The sequence below is a fragment of the Ursus arctos genome, unplaced genomic scaffold (assembly GCF_023065955.2).
Source record: "Ursus arctos isolate Adak ecotype North America unplaced genomic scaffold, UrsArc2.0 scaffold_28, whole genome shotgun sequence".
Lineage (NCBI taxonomy): Eukaryota > Metazoa > Chordata > Mammalia > Carnivora > Ursidae > Ursus > Ursus arctos.
Window position 1 is genome coordinate 30635029 of NW_026622963.1, and position 21055 is coordinate 30656083.

The 21055-nt window shown below is 43.2% G+C and overlaps 1 protein-coding gene across 3 annotated transcripts in view; it reads left to right on the top strand.

The window, feature by feature from the left end:
• AGBL1 (AGBL carboxypeptidase 1) overlaps window positions 1-21055 on the top strand; it is a 708586-nt gene that overhangs the window by 424589 nt on the left and 262942 nt on the right. Inside the window, exon 22 of one of the 3 annotated variants that reach the window (XM_044388398.3) lies at window positions 12673-14455. The exons of the other annotated variants lie outside the window; for them this stretch is intronic. Within the exon in view, the coding sequence (XP_044244333.1) occupies window positions 12673-12708 (36 nt within the window). The 3' untranslated portion in view covers window positions 12709-14455. Of the gene's footprint in view, window positions 1-12672; window positions 14456-21055 lie in introns of those variants that run through there. 3 annotated transcript variants of the gene reach the window in all.

Genomic DNA, 21055 nt, shown 5'->3' on the forward strand with positions numbered 1-21055 from the left:
ATATAGGACCCAGGTTGAAAGTAAAACTTATGAAAATACCTGCTGTGGGGCACCTGGGTGGCTCAGTCGTTAAGCGTCTGCCTTCGGCTCAGGGCGTGATCCCGGTGTTATGGGATCGAGCCCCGCATCAGGCTCCTCCGCTATGAGCCTGCTTCTTCCTCTCCCACTCCCCCTGCTTGTGTTCCCTCTCTCTCAGGCTGTCTCTATCTCTGTCAAATAAATAAATAAAATCTTAAAAAAAAATCTATAAAATACCTGCTGAATTATATATATGAGCTATGTTTACAATGACTCTTCCCTAAATTGTGGTATACTTGAGCCATCATCTTTGTTAGATTTAACATTAAATTACTTATAGTACTAAAAATGATTGCTTCTCCAATTATTACTGATCTGAGAATGTCTAGACTGCTGTGTTCAGTTCTGGGCCCTATCTTTGGGGAAGGACACTATAAAACATTTTGAAATGGATTCAGAGGCAGTTAATGAATTGGTAGGGAGTTTTGAAAGCATGTCCCGTCTCTTGCTGGAACCCTGAATGCTCAACCTGGGAAAGCAAATACTCTGAGTTGATATGTTTACTTCTTTCAAACATCAGACTCGATTTTGTCCACTGTCCACTAAGCTTTGTACATGAATGAAGTCTTCCAGAAATGCAAATACACCTCAACATGTGGCATACGTTTATGGTACCAAAATGGACTTCGTGAAGTGCCCCGAAGATTCTAAAAGGTCTTGTGAAAGACCTCTGATGTGGTTTTCAGCTTACTGCCCTGTGACAGCCTATCTGTCAGGACCCTTCTGTACACATCTCCTAGACTGTATTCTGGGGACAGTCCTCTCCTGGCAGTACTGAGGTGGATTCCATCTGTCACTCAGTCTGCTTTTTGTTTTCCTGTTGAAAGCATTTTAGATGGATAGGTTGGGAGGGATGCTTTGCAACCTGGGAGCTAGTTCCTAGGACAGGAAGCTGAATTGAAAAGAGTCTGGGTAAGGAGCACTGCTTCTCCTATTCTTGCTTTCACCCCCAAAGCGACTCTGGAATCTACTTTTATTGCTAACCAGTATTAAAATGAGAGCGTGTGAAAGGGAGACGAAATCAAGCTGCCTGCTCTTTCAGTGGCAGAATCCCAAGGAATTTCACATCTTAAACATTCTGGACACCCCTGTAGTAGACCAGGAAAAACTGATGCTTATTTAATCAGGACAAAGGAGGAAGTCTCGAGCAGTATTCCCTGGGCTCTGGCCCTCTCCAAGGCTTCAGAGGCTGCTGGACTTCACTTGTAATTACCGCAGGTTCTCCTTTTGTGAAACTCTACTGGATGTGAAATATTTTAATTGGTGGTAACTGAAACCATTTCTTCCCATCCGCTTGTTTGCATTAACCTTCGGGCAGACCCCATGGAGCAAACAGCTGGAAGGAAGGCCCATTGTCAAAGGACGCGGTGGGGGTCTTCTCGCTGACCGTCATTTGGTTAAAGGAGGAAGTTATATGGATTTGATTAAAAATGAACAGATTCTTCTAGAGACAGCCAGCACTCAGCGGAGGGCTATCAAATCTTTAAGCCAAGTATGGTGAAAATAGCTGGGCAATACAGTGATTTGTTTTTAGTATATTTACCTTCCTAATTATGCATCGCTTATGCTAATAATACAAGCGCTTTTTATTTCTTGAAATTTGCATTTCTTGAATTAGAATTGATGGCTTCAAAATAGGAAGTACATTGAACAAAAATTTGGCCATGAATTTAGGCATCGATCATGCTCTAGTTGGGCACAGGTGGGTTAATTAATTCAGTGAATTAATAAAGTAATCATATTAATGATTTTTAAAAAATATGTCTAAGGTGCTTTCTGTCTTTGGAAGGATAGACGACTTTCTGTCCAGCTGATTAGGAAGAAGGCAGGAATGGTGTGCTATGGGAACAGAAGGAAAGAAAGGGAGGCATTCTAATTCAAGCAGAATCACCAGTAAAAACGTATTTCCATTTAATAGTTCTAATTTCCCAAAGTCTTCTACATGCAGCATATCATTTTATATTGAGGTGATTTAGGCAAATTATCATTATTATTGCATTCAATAGATAAGGAAATGAAGACAGGCAGGGTCAATAATGTGCTTAGACTCACACAGCTGGTTAATAAATGTATTGAGCCACCTCGTCTTTCCACTAGCTCACCTTGCCACTCAAGATTCAGGAATGATCTCCACCCACTTTAAGCCAGCAACAGCTGGCTGTATCTTGATTCTTTCTTCCCTTCCCTCCTTCTAGCCCTCCTCCTTTCTTTTCTTTTTTTTCTTCCCTTTCCTCTGTCTCTCCCTTCCTTGCTTTCTGTTTTCCTTTTTCTTGAAATACCATGACGTTAGTAGACATTAGTCATCTCCTTGTCTGAGGACTCCTCGGGACTCGTAAATCCTCTTCACCCCTCCTTTCTCATTCTGTATGGGAGCATGGCTACTTTGAGTGGACTTTATATTCTAAATATAACTATTTGGCATTGAATACCGAATTCTCAAGCACACACTAACTGCAAACCCTGAGCTTTACATTTTTAATTCATCGTATGAGGTCTAGTGGGAGCAGGGTTGGTTTAAAAACAACTCCTTATAGAATTCCTCTGAGGATCAAACTTGAGTATTATGTGAAGTGCTTAGCACAAGACCTAGCACATTCGGAGATGTGAGGACTCAATACATGGTAGCTGTTGCTACTGAATTGTTGTTATGCACACCTAGCAACAATGACATTGAAATTTTAACAAAGAAATATCCATCCTCATTTCAAAGAATGGGAATAGAGTCACAGAATGTACAACACTGATTTGAGATCAAGCCCAGGTATTGTATCAGTTGGTTTAGGGCCACTTCTGGCCAAATCCCAGTCGATGTTAACATCTTCCCTACATATGAAAACATTTGTAATGGGTTGAAAAATGCACAGCTAGAGGGGAACGCTTGAGTGATCTAGTTACCAATATGTCTGTGGAATCATAATAGGGATTTACTGGAATGAGTAGCCACTGTTTTATCAACAAGATGGGAAATTATTTAAAGATCAGGACTTGACTAGAGAAGTGTCTCCAGAATTTGAAAGTGAGAATGCTAAAGTTAAATGTGTTAGTAGGAAAAAGAAATAAGGTCCTGGAGGGGAGGGAGACTTCAGTCATGGTTTTGTTCTCTTGGAGTCAGTTTCAAAAGCATTCCTTCTAAGTGGAATTCTAGGGTCTCTGCTCCTCCAGCAGTGGACCAGGGGAGCCCCTATTCGCAGCCGTGACACATCTTAAATCAGGCTTCCTACTCTGACTGTTAACACATTTTTGGGTGTGGACCGGCCTTGGAATTGGAGATGAAGCCCCATGCCAGATGGTTCAATTATAGTTCAGTAAAAAGCGAAGTCAGGATGAAAGCAGGACAGGTCAACATCCATTTGGAAGGTGGGGCAATTTCTAGCATCACTCAAGCCAGAGAAGCTGGTTTTGGCTTATTCTCAGAACTGGAAGATCTCGACTCCTCAACAGTCAACCATTCCTGCCACACGTTTCTTCACATTGCTCTGTAGACTTCCAGATACAGGTGTCCTAAGTCACAGCGTAAACCCTCCCTTCTTTTTCTTTTTTTTTTTTCTTTTCTTCTTTCTTTCTTTCTTTCTTTCTTTCTTTCTTTCTTTCTTTCTTTCTTTCTTTCTTTCTTTCTTTCTTTCTTTCTTTTTTTTGGATTTATTTATTTATTTGAGAGAGAGAGAGCCGGGACATGGGGGTGGTGGAGGGCAAAGGGAGAGAATCTCCAGCAGACTCCCCACCAAGCAGGAAGCCTGGCAGGGGGCTCAATCTCATGAACCTGAGATCAAGATGTGAGCTGAAACCAAGACTCGGATGCTCAAGGAACTGAGCCACCCGGGAGTTCTAAGCCCTCCCTTCTAGAAGACCAACACCTGATGTTTGTTTTAGCATCCCACTCTTTATATGTTAATTATCTTCTTTAAATATAGTTGGAAGCTGATTTAGGAATAGGACCTAAAATCCATTTCAGATTCCTCCTCAATGACATTCTCATTTCCCCCACTGCCTCCAGAAGCTGGGCGCTTGGCTGAAGGCTTAGTGTAATCCTGAAATGATGCATCCTTCTCTCTTAGCCCCAACTTTCTCATACCCATCCATTTTGCTTCCAGGATGGGCATTCTGCCTAAGCATGGGATCACGCTGGTGTATTATCGGCCAGAAAAGGAATCATTTTCAGAGGGAAGCATTGAATCAGCTCTTTCAAAAGAGGAGCCTGACCCCTTCCCTCTCTTCCCACCCCCTCCATCTGGAAGAAAAGAGAAACAGAGAGCTTTAGGAGTTGCCAAAGTTTAATTATTTCTCCTAAAAGTGCCAAAAAAATGTGGAAGCTTATCCTTCAGTGGAAGGAACCCAGAGGGCCCTACGGACATTTGTAGCAGTCTGTTTGCCATTTGTTTTTTCTCTTTTCTTCTTTAGCCCCTGAGTAGCAAATTTCCACCTTTCCTTTCCAAGAAGAATGAGGACAGATTGTCCCTTAGAGACTTCAAAAGGGTGTTTCAGATTCTGCCATCAGAGACTGAACTGTGGAGCCATCCTCAAATACTTTTGCATTAAGAGTCATACAGCCTAGGGTGCCTGGGTGGCTCAGTCGGTGAAGCATCTGCCTTAGGCTCAGGTCCTGATCTCAGGGTCCTGGGATGGAGCCCCACATCAAGCTCTCAGCTCAGTGGGGAGTCAGCTTCTCCCTTTCCCCTGCTCCTCTCCGCTACTCCTGTTTGCTGTCTGTTTCTGTCTCTCTCTCTCTCAAATGAATAAATAAAAAATCTAAAAAAAAAAAAAAAAGAGTCATACAACCTGACTCTTCGGGAGAGTGTTTAATTAACACCTTTAGCACATCATATCAGCCATCTACCATATACATTGTATGAAAATTACATCCATCTTTAACCCATCAGGGTCCACCTCAGCAGATATTAAAGTAGCTGGTTTTTAATTTTTGGGCGGGAAGGGGGTAACAAAAGCTTAACAAACAAGCAAATAAACAACATATTTAAAAAATGGTAATATGAAAGTGTAGGCAATTAGATGGCAATTAGCATTATCATTAAACAACAGTTATCAAGTATTTACCATATGTCAAGTCCACAGATTTTATTTCGCTTATAATTATTTCTCACAACGACCCTCTGAAAAAAGATAATATTCTCATTTAATGGATTCAAAGACAGCCAAGTTTTCAGTGAAGTTGAGAGACTTGCCCAGTGTTACCCAGCCAATAAAGAGCAGCATCCAAATTTCAATAAGTGTTTTCTGATTCCAAGGCCAGGTCGTACCTTTTATGTTTCCAGTAATTCAATGACACAGAGCTTGTGGCTTTCTTGTACTTTATTTGTATGCTTTTTCTCTCCCTGTGGCTTATTTCCTGTGTGTTTAACCTTTGGCAATTCCCATGCACTTGAGTTGTGACATTACTACCCCAAAGGAAGAAGAAGCAAAATTATCTCTGTTACTTGTTAGTTGGTTGGGAGGGTAAGTGATTGCATCTATTAATTAAAATTATGTATAAACAATCAGTGAATTGCAATGATCAGTGTTTTCCAGCTTTCATATCAAGCAGTCAAAACTGATAACATATAGATCATAAGTTTATTTCAAAAAACAAAATTGGATCTTGAAGATGATAATCAGCATTACCTGAAAGAAATAAAGCTAATGGTCTTTCAGCTTTTACCAGCAGGCTTTTATTGCAAAGTAAAGGAAAGCCCTTTTTATTACAAATGAAACATTGTAGGATTTCTGTCTTGTTGGTAACGTTTTAAAGAGCTTAGGAGAATCTCACATCTTCCTTTAAGTTTTCTGTGACATCGGCATGATTTGCTTTTTGATTTCTTATGTCTCTTTCTATACATCTCGTTCTTTGCACAGATCCGTGCGGAAGTTAAAAATCATCCTTTGATTCAATGTGTGCACTAAGCATTAACTTCTTCACTAGGGGAAATGTTTATGGAGGTTGATGGTGCAACTGGGGACTGAAAGCTAGTGGGCTTTCTATTTTAAATCCTTTTTTCTTTTCAAAACTTTGATGTACCCGGTCTCTTCTCAACATCACATGGAATATAGAAATTGCCCTTCGAAGTTAATACCTTGATTTTAATAGTTCAGGGTTAGTCTCTAGTTGAAATCAGGTTTTAATTTGTAGAATGTGTCAAAAAGTGAACATTGTAGTGAGCTGGGCTCAGAAATTGTGTGTGTGTGTATGTGCACGTGTGTGTGTGTGTTGGCTGGGATTGGGGAGATAATTGGGAAGAGAATAGAGGAAAGAAGTCTGGGTAACAGAAGTTTTCTAATTACTGAATGAGTCACTTTGTGTTTCAAAGACTGAAGGTATAAGGTTTTATTTCCTTGGTTTTGCTTAAGCGCAGAGGCACACTGGGAGGACTGGCAGCAGCCCTTCTAGTAACTCCTCAGAAATAGAGCTACATAATAAATTTGTCGATGGGACTCAGCGATGCTGTAGTTTCATACACCCTCTCCTTTTCCCTCTAGTGATTATTAACTAATTATTATTGCTAGTAACTATTATTAATATTAACACCATTATTAACTGAAGTCCATAGTTTATGCTAGAGTTCATTCTTTTTTAAAAATATTTATTCATTTATTTGTTTGAGAGGGAGAGAGGAGGAGAGAATCTCAAGTAGACTCCCTGCTGAGCATGGAGCCAATGCAAGTCAATCCCACCACCCCTGAGATCACTACCCAAGCCGGAACCAAGAGTGGGTCATGCAATGGACTGAGCCACCCAGGCGCCCCTAGAGTTCATTCTTTATGTTGTACATTCTATAAGTTTGGAGCCATTGCTACAATGTAATGCAACATTACAGTATCATATACAATAGTTTCACTGCCCTGAGAACTCTTTGTGCTTTGCCTTTTCATCCCTCCTTCCCCCTAAACCCTTGGAGACCACTGATCTTTTTACTGTCTCCCATTTTTGCCTTTTCCAGGCTGTCATGTAGTTGGACCCATACTGTGTGAGCCTTTTCAGATTGACTTCTTTCAATTAGAAATATATATTCAAGTGTTCTCCATGTCTTTCATAGCTTTGATAGCTCATTTCTTTTTATCACTGAATGATATTCCATCATCTGGACATACAATTTATTTATCTATCCTCTACTGAAGGATGTCTTGTTTGTTTCCAAGTGTTTTAGCAATTATGGGTAAAGCTGCCATACACACCTGTAGGCAGGTTTTTGTATGGACATAAGTTTTCTTCTCCTTTGGGTAAATACCAGGGAGTATGATGTCTGGATTGCATGGAAAAAGCATGTTTAGTTTTGTAGGACAAGGCAAGACTGCCTTTAAGAGTAGTAGTACCATTTTGCATTCCCAGCATAGCTGAGAGTTCCTATTGCCCCATAGTCTTGCCAGCAGTGGGTGTTGTCAGTGCTTTGGACTTTGACCATTCTCAAAGGTATGGTCTGCAATCTCATTGTTGATCCCAGTTCCCTAATGACAAAGGATGTAAACCATCTTCCCATATGCCTGTTTGCCATCTGTATATCTTCTATGGCGAGGTGTTTGTTCTGACCTGTTGCCCTTTTTAAAACTGGGTTGTTTATTTTCTTATTTCGAGTTTGAAGTTGTGCTTTGCTTTTGATTTCTTAGATCTCACTGCTATTACGCAGATCGCGTGTTTCTAAAACTGGGGGAACCAAAATCTAGGAGGTGCGTGGGTATATTGTTAGAGGTTTACAAATCATTTTGTTATTTGAGAATATGTCTGTAAACCATAAGGGAATCATGCACTGGAGAACCAGGAACCATCATCCACCTTCTGTACCTGCATTTCCACTGGTATTTACAGTTTAACACCAACGACACACCAGTGACATAATTTATTTTTAATGCAGTGCTTTTAAAACCAAAGTCAGTAGGCTCCTGCTAATTTGCGGGTATATTATTTGGGATCCAGGAGAATTTTATCCCTTTTCTCACTGGTGAGAAACACCAGAAATATCACTGCATGTCTCTGGTCCCAAACTGCAATAATTTCTACCATGTGAGGGGAAGATTTTCTTTGCCTTGGCCAGAGACAGGCTTGGGCTAAAACCAGAGCAGGCAAGAGGGCCAGCTTCCTTTCCCACTGATTCACTTCTCAATCTCAGAGTTTTAAATCAGGAGCCTATAAGAGCAAGGAAAATGTTTGCCCAAATATAGCCTTGTCTTTTTCCCTATTCACAAGACTCTATCCCTAGATATGGAGCTCAAACGGTATAGTTTCATAACTTCTCATGGAGAAGTAAAGTGCTGGGAGCTTGAGACGTATAAAGCAGGTAGCAGAAGAGCCAAGAGGGCCTTGAACTGCCTTCCTGGGAGTCCATTATGATGACAGGACGCTGAGCTGCAGGGGTCACAGCTGGGACCTGGCAGGTACCCGAGTGGGTGCTGGTGGCGAGCTGGAAAGGGCAGAAGCTCTTCAGCCAGTTCAGTTGTCACACGCTGGAATCTGACTTTGCAGAGGAAGCTGAAGATCTGATTTTAATGTGGCATCTCCTAAATTCCAAATATTGGCAGTGAATTCGTATCTTCTTGAAAACTCTGTGAGCTTAATAAAGTGTGTCTGTGGGTGAGATCTGGCTGACCGCTACAAGACCTCGGGTGGGTGACTTCTGCTTTGCGTGGGTTCACTTTGGTGGAGATTTGCTGATGGGAAATTGTACTTTGACAGACAGAAGGTGTCTGTGTGGAAAATGATAGCTGAAGTACCCTGCATTTAATTTTGTAAGCACATTTCTCTTTTATCTTCTTTTGAGAGAGAGGGAGAGAGAGAGAGAGTGTGTGTGTGCGCGCGCGTGCGTGCGCAAGCGGTGGGGGAGGGGCAGAGGGAGAGAGAGAATCTTAAGCAGGCTCCATGCTCAGTTCCGGTCTTCATCTCACAACCCTGAGATCATGACCTGAGCCAAAACGAAGAGTCGGACACTTAACTGAGCCACCCAGGTGCCCCATAAGCACATGACTTCTTAATGTTCAAAGATACTTATGTCAAAGCATCTTGGTCGGCTCTTGAGAATATGCAATGTCACCCTCCCTTTCTGTATGCCATCGGATCCATCCCATGCACCCCACTCAGAGAAATATATTTGTGAAGGAGTTGCTATCTTTACGCAGGTAAAGATCCATAGAACTGGCCTTGCTCTCATGGATTACTAGATCTGAGATTCTGCAAAGCAGGCCCAATGGAAGGGGCATGCCTGTCAAGAGGGCAGGATGGAGGAGGGACTCAGAGCAGAAATCCCTGGAAGCAGAATTTGCTGGGTTACAGAGGCCCGAGAGGCAGCCATCGAATGATGTTGATCTCCGAAGCCCTGTGGAAGGTCAGCATGACCCCTGAGAAACACTGCCTTGGCCAGAGAGGCTGGCATCTGGGCTGACGCACACTTTATTCATATGTTGGTAGCTGTGGAAAGGAGTATGGGTGTCTGTGGGGTGGGGTATGCGGACTTCTAGCAGTTGATTCGTGTTGACTTACTCTTGGGCTTAATACTGCCTCCGTGCACTCAGGTCACAGAATTCAGCCAACGCCCCCAGATATGCAAAGCTCATTCCCATGAAAAGCTTCTCGTTTATAAATTCCATTTATTCTAATAAATGACTTGGCATAGTAAAGGAAGATCATGTGAGAATCATCACTGTAATAGCCACACGAACAAGGCATTCTCTCAAAAAGACAGCAGAGAGGAGGATATTTAAGTGACTTACTATTGTAGGAAAAAAAAGAAGAAAAAAACCATAGCAAAGCAAAACAAAATAACCACCTGGGCACCTAGTGGAGACCAAAAGGACTCATCCACTTTTCCCCCAACTACTTACTTATGCCAACAATATGCCAGTGTTTGCATTTCACAAGGTCTATCTCAGATTTCCATTTTAACTTTGATTATACCAATTTTATAGATGAGACCAAGCATCGGTGAACATGTCACTTGCCCAAGTTCACACAGCAAATCAGTGACAGAGCTATAAATCAACAAAGACCATGCGTGCTCCCTCCCTCCTCCAACCACACACAGAAACTATAATTTCCCTTCGGGCACAACTGTTTCCATTAGGAACACAAGTAGACCCCTGGTTTAATAAGCAGATGATCTCTCCTTTCCATAGCATAGCCCGTTCAGCCAAAGACAGCTCCTGCATCTCTGTGGCCGAGAGAGAAGTATAAAGAGATCCGTGGGTGTGAAAAGCGTGGGTCCCTGGGTTTCCCCAGCGCCCTGCCGTTGGGTTACCGCTCTGTAGAAACCGGTGCAGCACAACCGCTGGGAAAGAGGACAACATTGTCGGCCCACTGGTTCTTTGGTCCACATGGCTCTACACCAAAGTTTCAGATGAAGCAACATGGAAGCCTTGGAGAAAAATGGAAATGTTCCACAGGTAACAGATGGGCTGACATGTCTACCTTGGCCCTTAGTTGTGAAGAGACATTTCCTTGGATGAGAATGAGGCATGTGCTATGGTGATAGCTCAGAAAATTTGCCTCTTCTGCCCCAGAGAGAAAGAGATAAACTAATGAAGTTTCCTGGATGTGCTAAATAATGGAGTTCTTTTAAACTTCTCTCTCTTCACGTGGAACCCTGGACTTTTTCCTCCTGCTGTCAGTCGGTGTTTAAAATAGGAAACGCACAAATCTGGTTCCTAAACCATTTCCAGCAAATCTGTGAGGTGGGGGAAAAAAGAAAGGATCTCGGATTTAGATTTCGAATGTAAAACTCCACTTCACAATCTTTTGAGATATTCCAAGAGGACTCCAAACTCAGATCTAACCTTACTTCTTTAAGCACATTTTATTTCTTCCCCCTTTCCCCTCCATTTTCTTGCTTTTTGCCTTTTCATTAAATGTTTGCAGAGGCCATTATATAAATAGACAACTGTCCTGTGCTCTAGACCGGCAGTTCTCGAAGCGTGATCCCTGGACCCGCAGCTTCAGCATCACCTGGGAGCTTGTTTGAAATGCAGATTCTCAGGCCCCCTTTATACCTACAAAATCCTAAATGGAGGGGTGGGGCCCAGCGTACTGTGTGTGTGAACAATCCCCCCCCCCCCCCGCCCCGCCCGTGATGTCGCTCACAATGGTTTGAGAACAGCTGCTCGTCTAGACTACAAAACCAAACGGGGCTGGTATCTGCCCTTGGTAGCTTACAATTTGGTCCTGGAAACACCGTGAACGTTACTGGGATATGATAAATGATATGATCCAGGCAGACGTGCAGTGCGTGGGAGAAAGAAGGAACAAGAAGGTCAAAACCCGTGTGTCAGAAGAACTTCTCATGACACTTTATAGTCGCTTTCTTTTTGTTGTCCGAAGATTGGTTGTCCCCTGTACGCTTACGTATTTGCAATATGTGGGCCCTCCTAAATTAGCAGACACCCCAGCCATTGCTTATTTCTAATACCAAACCAGGAGAAAATCCTAACTCCCTTTTGAGGCTTTTTCAACACAGAGGGTATGAAACATGCCTTCAATCCTTTTATGGATTTGGAAGCCAATTAATTTTTCTAGGATGTAGGATTTAAACCCAACCAAAAATCAAAAGGAGGTTAGAAAGAGGACTATTTACCAATGGGGGGGGGGTCAAAGAGTTAATCTCAGATGCTACAAGGTATCCGTGCAATGTAGATGCGATGTGGGAGTCCTTACTGATTTGTTGCAGCATTTTCTGCCAAGGTGTGCTTCTCCCCACCCCCACCCCATAACCTAATCAGAAAGCCAATTTACATTTATGTGGGATTTTTATTATCATTCTATTATTTTTAAAGCCTGGTATTCAGCAGGCTACAAAGGGCAGAGAAGTGGTTCTCATTAAGAGAGCAAGCCCATTTGTAAGATATCCAGAAAGCAGCAGCTGCTATGTGACAAAGGCTCAGAGGCCGATGTTTACTGTAAACTGAGAGTGAGTCAACAGAATGACAAGATGCCAAGAAAGTTAATGTGATCTTGTGCGGCATTCCTAAGTGGCTGGTATTTAAAATAAGGGGCAGGCTGGTAGTGCTCTCCTCCGCAGGGTCAGAACACACCTGGAGTGCTGCATTCTGTTTGGAGCCTTGTTATGGAGAGTTATTTAATAGATAAACCCCACATTTAAAATCCAAAGCAGGCTCTTACCGCTCTGCCCAGGGAAAGGGAAAACAGCATCGTCCGTTGGGGGGGTCGATTCTTCATCCTGTTCTTTCTCTCTTGGAAAGTGGTGTGGGGGGAGAAGAAGGAGAGATGAAGAGATTGTGCCTATTCCCAGAAGAAAGCACATCTCCGGCTTGGGTCTTTGAAAATGCAAGCAGAACCCCTAGACCTGAGTCTGAGAGAAGGAGCTGAAATCCTCTTTGCTCAAGTCCCTCTCTTGGAGGTCTTCCCTGATTTTCTGATTTTAAAGAATATCTCCCTCCCTCATGCCACCTCTCTACTAGCTTTCTTTGTCTTCCTAACTCACAACAGTAATTGACAACATGGTGTGTACTGTTTGTTTCCTCTTGGTCTCCTCGCTAGGCAGGACTTGCTTGTTACATTCAGTGCATGTTTCCTCCTAGAGCAGTATTTGACACGGAGTCAGTTCTCCGTGTTTATTGAAAAAAGACTGAAGAGCAGATGGGAACCATGTTTTTTCTCCTTGTGAATAGGAGAGAAGTGAGAAGAGAATGAGAGTGATGAAGTAAAGAGCACAAAGGACCTGGTGGATCTCTCTGTGTAAATCAAGGAAACGTGATGCACCCCATGCTTACGCTGTTGTCAGGAGGAGGATCAAAGCACAGTCTTAACACGAACAGCCAAGTACAAGGACACAGGAAAAGCAGGGATCGGAATCAGAGGTGACTGGAGAGTAAAACCTTCAAGAACTACAGCATGGTGACAGCAAACGGTGTCTTCTGGACTTGGAGGCCATGGGAGAGGAATCTCCCAGGGCAGTGGGGCTCTGGTTGACCTCTGGACGGCTGGAGCGTGCCTGAAGACCAGTGCCTGCCCCGTTCTGAAGCCTCACAGCTGCATTGTTGGAATGAGTTGCAGAAAGAATGGGGGCATTTCGCCCAGACAGAGTAAACTCGCTATTAGTTACTGAAACGCTGTCCTGTGGATGAGAGATTAGAATTGTCCTCTTGTTTGCAAGAGTTAGGACAGGGAAATAGGGGAACATATTACTGGGAGCCAGCCCTCAAAGAAAAGGAAGTAAAAACTTTTCAGGAGAACACAGCTACCCAACAAAGGAGTTACATTTTTCCAGGACTAAGTTTCCTACTGAAAGAGGTGAACAAACATTGGTTAGAATCCTGCTAGTCAAAGTAGGGTCCATAAATCAATAGCATCTGCGTTATGTGGGGGGGCGAATAGACATGCTGAATTGTACTTCCCACCCCAGACATACTAAGTCAAAATACGTGTCATAGGGAAGTCCCCAGATGTTTCGGATACATATTAAAGTTTGAGAGGCCCTGAGTGAAGTAATGCTGGGGGTGTTATTAAAGGCAATTCAAATCATTAATGGATGTGTAGACTCCCGTCCATCTCCTGGGGTCTAGGGGAGCTAATGTGCTGTTGTAAATGCGGTAAGGGAAGCACTGATCCTTCTGAGTTGTGGATTTCAATCAAATTATAACTGAAGAACGACATAGCAGGTGCACAGCAGAACTAGTTACCTGGCTACTGTTAGAAGGTTCTGTCTTCATCTTAATTAAGAACTTACTGTGGGGTCACTTGGGTGGCTCAGTCAGTTAAGCATCTGCCTTTGGCTCAGGTCCTGATCCCGGGGTCCTGCGATCCAGCCCCGAGTTGGGCTCCCTGCTCAGGGCGGGTCTGCTTCTCCCTCTGCTTCTGCTCCTCCCCCCTGCTCTTGCAGGCTCGCGCGCTCTCTCTCTCTCTCAAATAAATAAATAAATAATTCTTAAAAATATAAAAAGAACTTACTGTGCTCTGTCAGGCACTAGGAATAAATGAAAATGGGTAATATATGCATCGAGCTCTGTGCATTAGAGTACCCCCAGTGGCTGAAATCTCTACTGACCCTGGGGCCCTGCCCTTGACTTCTGCATGAATTTAGCTCCTCTTCGCTGCCAGTTTCCCTTAACACTGCTCCTTTCTTGGCTGGTAATATGGTGATATTACTATGCACATAGATGATGCCTCCAATATCCTAGATTACCCTACCTTGCTCTTTTTTATTTTCTACAGAACTTAGCACTTAGCACTTTGGACATCTTAAGAATCATTTTCTTGGGATGCCTGGGTGGTTCAGTCGGTTAAGGATCTGGATTCGGCTCAGGTCATGATCCCAGGGTCCTGGGATCGAGTCCCGAGTCAGGTTCCTTGCTCAGGGGGTAGCCTGCTTCTCCCTCTCCCTCTGCCCCTTCCCCTGCTTGTGCTCTCCCTCTTTCTCTCTCTGACAAATAAATAGATAAAAATTTTTAAAAATAATTATTTTCTTATTTGGAATGTGTATTCTTTCTTTCACTAGAATATTTGTTTCACCAGGGCAGAGATTTTTGTCTGTGTGTACCCTCATGGAGTTCTGGCAAAATAGTTCTCAGGGCAAGGTGGGTGGTGGGGGAGTGGAGAGGAGCCTTGATTTGATGTGTTTGCTGATTTCTGGGATGCAAATACTCCCATCATGGCCAATTTCGAGTGACCACTGTGGCATCACTGTATGCGGCATTGGGAAAGGTTGTGCACAGTCAACCCCAGTGAGCTCGTCTGGGCAGGCTTTATAACACAGCAGCTCCCTAGCACATAGAAGAATGCCGACACTGAGTAGGCACTCAAAAAATATCTTTTTAACTTTAATTAATGAAGGGATGGAGTGGGGAAATAAATGTTGTGTCTTCTTCTAAAAGTACAATGAAACTGCTTTGTGAGCGAATTGTTAATTGTGCCTACAAATACCTACTGGGGCTTCTTTCTGGAGGTGACAGCCCAGCTGCAGGTAGAGTTGACCCAGCCGTGGAGGTAGATCATAGGGAATTGGTGATGTGGTTCTGGGATGAGAGAAAATTGGAGCTGTGGGAGTTGATGGCCTGGCAGTGTGGATAAAATAATTATAACATCAAGAGTAGGGGTTTCAGGAGAGCTTGAAGGTCTTGAATGATTTGTGAAACAGTCATGGGGAGCCATTGAAGAAATCTAAAAATATGAGTAACAGTAGCAGGTTTACCTTCTAGAAAGTTCCCTCTGCCAAGAATGTAGGAGACTAACTCTTGCGTTAAAGGTAGAACAGAGGGCCGGGGAGATGAAAAACAGGAGTTATTGCCTAAAATCAATTTAGAAAAAGATGTGACAAGGGGCTGTGTAAGACCAGAGTGGTAGGAATCAAGATTTGGGAGCACATCTGAGAGCTGTTTAGGAGTAGATTTGGTATGAGGTTGTCCAGTGAGGTATGGGTATGAGGGAGAAGAAGGTAAGCTGATTACGAAGTCGGCAACTTATCATGATTTGATGGTTGCTATGGCTTTCACTGAAATAGACAACACAGTATACATGAACAGAGGTGGATTATGTGACAAGAGCACTCCTTGTAATATGTTGAGCATGAGAAGACCACACGCCGTCCAGGTGTAGATGACAGAATGCTGACCCAGAATAGTGAAGACAACGAACATTCCATGGCCTTTGAAACAATCCTGTCTGGGTCTAACAGGGCAACCGGGACTCTGGTTGACATCTGGACAGCTGGAGCTGGTCCCAGACACTGACGGGCAGGCATACTAAGAAGATTCAGACCAGAGTTAGAAATGTGAGCTTAATGTTGAGAGGTCAAAGCAAAGAAACCGTCATCAACATAGACATTAAAGTCATGGGAGCAGGTGGACACCCAAGGAGAGAGATTTGTTAAATGAAAGATGAAGGAGGATTAATATTTCTGGGATATGCATACATGTAAAGGGGGTTAATATCAGCAAAAGAAAATATTTCAACAAGAAAGAAAGAAAATACTCCCAGAGATGTGGAGGATAGCTCGCGAAGAGTTTCAGGAGGTGGGGATAGGGAGATTAAGTCAATGAGAGTATCAATCACTACAGTACAGTAGATGATGATGAAAACTGGTCATCAATCACAGCCTGAGCCAGGTAATTGTGAGAGAAGTTTCTACAGAGGTAGGGACCACACAAATTGCAGAGGGTTGAGTGATAGGTGGGAGGTGAGACAAAGGTGGGTCAGCAGATGACACTTTCAGCAATGCCCAATCACTGGATAAATACAGAATTCAATAGCCCTTGTCTCCTTTTGTTATTGATTGGATTTGATGCTGACCCTGGCAAAGCTATATCCAATGTTTATATGACGTCAATGATTTAATGTTTCCCCACATTCATAGAATTGGTAATATTATTATATTTGGCTTTATATTCAGAAAAATACTCAGCTGATTAATGAATTTTTACTATTCACTTGTCAAGTTGTCACATTTTAGTCATTTACATTGCCCATCTCTATCCCATTTCCCTCTCCTTTTATAAATGCTACTTAAAGTTGTTTTAAGAATTAAAAAGAAATCTGGGGCGCCTGGATAGCGCAGTCCTTAAGCGTCTGCCTTCGGCTCAGGGCGTGATCCCAGCGTTCCGGGATCGAGTCCCACATTGGGCTCCTCCGCTGGGAGCCTGCTTCTTCCTCTCCCACTCCCCTGCTTGTGTTCCCTCTCTCGCTGGCTGTTTTTCTGTCACATAAATAAATAAAAATCTTAAAAAAAAAAAAGAATTAAAAAGAAATCTAAAGAGCTAGTCGTGTATCTTCGGCTCAGAGCAAACATTGTGAAAAAGGATCTTTGCACTTGGTCTATCTGCCTCTTTGGTCGCCAGGAACAATTGCTCACTGGTAGGAAACAATTTGTATTGTGACCCTTTACTGTTAATAAACGCTAGAATCACCTTCCCATTTAAGCAGTGCTTCCCTTACTCTCTTCCCAAATGTGAGAATCATCTCTGTGCCTTCTTCCCTTGGCAAGCTACCTTTGGCCTGCCCTCACCTTTGATCTGTGATTTCTAATTGCATTCCATAAGGGGTCCTGTTTTTACACAATTTATTGACCTTTTGACGGGAATTCAGGCTAGGATCATTTGACAAAATTGATGTTTCCTGCAGTCTGACAGCTGTTTGGATTTCAGGGTCGATAGTCAAGAACAATATCCCCGTGACCTCTGAGAACCACTGTTTTCTTTTGCTTTAAGGACTAGACACCAGAAGTTCAAAAGAGCCATCCAAACTGGCTTTAACAATAGGAGAAATGATGCCTCTGACTAAAGTTAAGAAAGGCTTTATATTAACAATATAAAATTTTCTTGAAGAGGGTTGAGGATAAGAAACACATCTAATGAATTGTACATGTGTTGATATCCTGTAATTTACCCTGAAGATTGACAACTGGAGCTACAAGGAGAACTGTTACATTTTGGGGCGATTGATGAGGCTATGGGGTCATCAAGATCGATCATAGACACATTAGGTGAAGCTGTACGAAGTTGCTGTTCTTGTAGATTGAAAATTGTTCATCACCCAACTGAACGTGATTCAACTATACGGAGAGAGAGACCGAGACCAAGGCAGAGACTTAGCTTTTTTTTTTTTTTTTTTTTTTTTTTTTAGATTTTATTCATCTATTTGACACAGGGAGAGAGAGAGAGATAGTGAGAAAGAGAGCATGAGAGCATGAGCACGGGGAGCAGCAGGCAGAGGGAGAGGGAGAAGCAGGCTTCCCACGGAGCGGGAAACCCAGTGTGGGACTCGATCCCAGGACCCTGGGATCACAGCCTGAGCCGAAGGCAGTTGCTTAACCAACCGAGCCACCCAGGCGCCTCAAGACTTAGCTTATTGTCTCAAAATGCAAGTCCTTGGCAACAGAACTTTGATAGCGAAGTGTTGATTTGCCATTTTAAAAACAAAAATGTGTTACTGCAATTGGATCAATGATTGTATGCTATTAGTGGAACTAATGTTTATTGAGGACTTCCTATGGGCCAGAAGTTTTAAGTATTTTATTTAATCATGATATTTCTGCATAGTAGACTTTTTTTTTTTTTATCCCCCTTCCGAAGATAGAGCTCAAAGAGAGGGAACAAGTATCCTAAAGGGAACAATGGAATGGGGCTTACCACTGCAGTATGCTTCCACCAAAGCCTGCAATTTCTCATGCATATTTTGGAAACAGAAGTCTGGATGGGAGATTCAATGAGGGGGCAGATTATGAACCATAAAATTACTCTTAAATTCTAAATGGTGCAGGAGACTAATTTGATGCCAGAGAAGAGAATTTAATATAAACAAACGTCGAAAAAATAATGTTAGCATAGTCTTGCCTTTAAATAGTTTTGGTTAAGAGCAGCAAACATCCTTGTACCATGGTTTTCTCATTTGTAAACCGTTAGGATTAGGCTAGGATGATTTAAAAGACCCTTCCCACTCTCGATATGGCTCATTAAATGCATGATGACACAGACAGGTCTATTGGGGTAATAAACAGAGCTAGAACATCTTTCTCCAGGTTTGGTGCCAGGACCACCCTCATCACACTCACATGGGGCTTTCATTAAAAATAGAGATTTCTGGGCTCCAACTTCAGACCTACTGAATTTGTGAGGAGAGAGTTAGGGAATCTGTATCTTAACAAACTTTTCCAAAAGCCTGGGTTTTAGTGTTGTATAAATGACCATTCATGCTGTCATATGAGTACTACTGATAACTCTTAGTGCTGACACACTTCACGTTTGAGAATTAGTAAACCAGAGATGTGGTATGAAGAAGACATGGGTGTGTTTTTGACACTCTACTCGCATCCCTCACTCCATCAGACAATGGGGAGTGCGGCGTATCTTGTTCTATTGCAGTATATGGTGAAGAGTTAGAAGTCTATTCTAAGAGCCCTCATTTTGCTCTTCATGGATCCTGCTGCTTGCCAGGGACCCTGCTCTATCTGGCATGTCCTTATTTCCCTGCACTTCTGACCTGAACCCTTTCCTTGAGCTACAAGTCCTGCCCTCATTTTATAATCATTCTTTCCCTCAGCACGGAGAACAAATGTAGGCAGTAAATGTCATTAGAGACCATTTAGGTCCTGAAAGATGAAAAAAAATCTGACTTTCAGTGCCAGAAAATTTTGTGGACCCTTCTGTAATTAGGGCCCCCAGGGATCTGTGGCCAGGAAAAGCAGTGATCTCGTTCAACCCTCTTCATTCATTCATTTGTTCATTCACAAGCTAAACTAATAGACATTGAGTGCCTGCTAGGAGCAAAGCACTATGCTAGACCCAGGAGGTGACACCAATTACAGAGTCAAACACATCGTAGGTAATACAATCTTTCTATTTTTAGTTTTCCAAAAATTGATTGATTGCTTGATTATTGAAGTATAGTTGACACACAACGTACATTGGTGTCAGGTGTACAACATTGTGATTCAGGAAGTCTGTATGCTATGCTCTGCTCACCCCAGGTGAGTTACCACCTGCCACCAGACGGCGCTCTTAGATAGACTTGTACCTTTCATCCCCGTGGCTTATTCACTGTCTAACTGCGGGCCTGCACCTCACACTGCCCTTCACCCATTTTCCCCACCTCCGACACCTTCCCTTAATATATCTTTTCCAGCTGACATAACATCTCTCTTCCCCAAGTCTGCAATGTCCTCGGTTTATAAATGGCACAACTGTACTTGGTGTTTGGCCTAATATTGGGAGCTGCCTACGAATGGAAGAGCCTCTTAAGATCTAACTCATGACTTCCACTTCTTCCCTTTTTCCATGATCTCTTTTTCTCTGTCTTCATATCCTAAAATGACATGAAAAGTTCAGTGGAAATGGTAAAGTTCAGATTTCATTAGCTTTTGATATCACTGTTCCTTGGGGGAAAAAATCACATTTTGGGGTGACCTTTTTAGTTAATTCACAGCCAGGAGAAAATCACCCTGAGTGTCTTTTCTATCTGTAGGTAATTTGACGCTGCTGGTAAGCATGGCCCTGTGGGGTGGGCCGTGCGATGGGGGTGAACGGAGGCGGGACCTGGCTCTCCCCCTTCTGACCTGTGATTCCCAGATCCTGGGCTACGGTAGCTGGTGGAAGGAAATCACAGAAGCACTGAAATAGGGATGCAACACCCAGTTCAGGCCTTACAGAGTATATAACCAGGCTTTTGACAACTAGAGCCATGAAGGCTGTTTCAGGCAGCAGACGCCACATACACAAAGGGCCGGAGATACGTGCGCACACGCAGAGCAGATGGGCCAACTCGATCTGTACAAGGGTCTGCTTCGGGAGAGTTGTGTCGAGAGTGAAGTCACATTTCTTCCATCAGAACCCAGTCTCTCCTGATCAGGGCCTTTCCAGGCTCCCCAGTATCAGCCACATGATGATGCTTCCAGACAGGCGGGGTCACACCTGACCTCATAGAGTGTTTTTATTAAAACAGTGTGGTCTCCAGTCCTATCACTTATTTGTGAGTTTCCCAGCTGGAGAGGGTACACCAGATTGATGGTGTCAGGTACAATTCCCATAAATAGAAGATGAAAAGAAAGATCCGTGAGGTCACATCCAGCCTGTCTCTTGGGGATCTGGGTGGGAGGATTCGGGGATGTACATATTTGCTAGCGCTCTGTCCGGTGCTGACTTACATGTTTACGTTTATATAGCACCTTTCCTCCAAGGAAATTACTTCACTCGTGCCACAGCGAAAGGTCACTGGAAATTTGAGTTACACGGAGATGTAATAAAGTTCAGCCTGTCAGGAAGTTTGCACTGAGACTTAGCGAACGCTCCTCTGTGGTTTCTTCCCGACCCTCCCACTCGCCCACCTGCCCCCCATGTGATGGTCCAGGCTCTTCCCCACTTGCCTCCACGCTGGCCTGACTCACCTCCTCCCAGGCAGCTCCCGGAATTTCCCCAGTGACCTTGATTATCACCTCGTCAAGTGTACACATGATTGCTTTTAATCTGTCCCCAGAAATCAATCCATCTTCTCCATGCATGGCTTTCCTTTAACCCCTTCCTTGGGTTCCTGCCTTGCTCTCATGCATTTCCACCTTGTTTGAAGGCG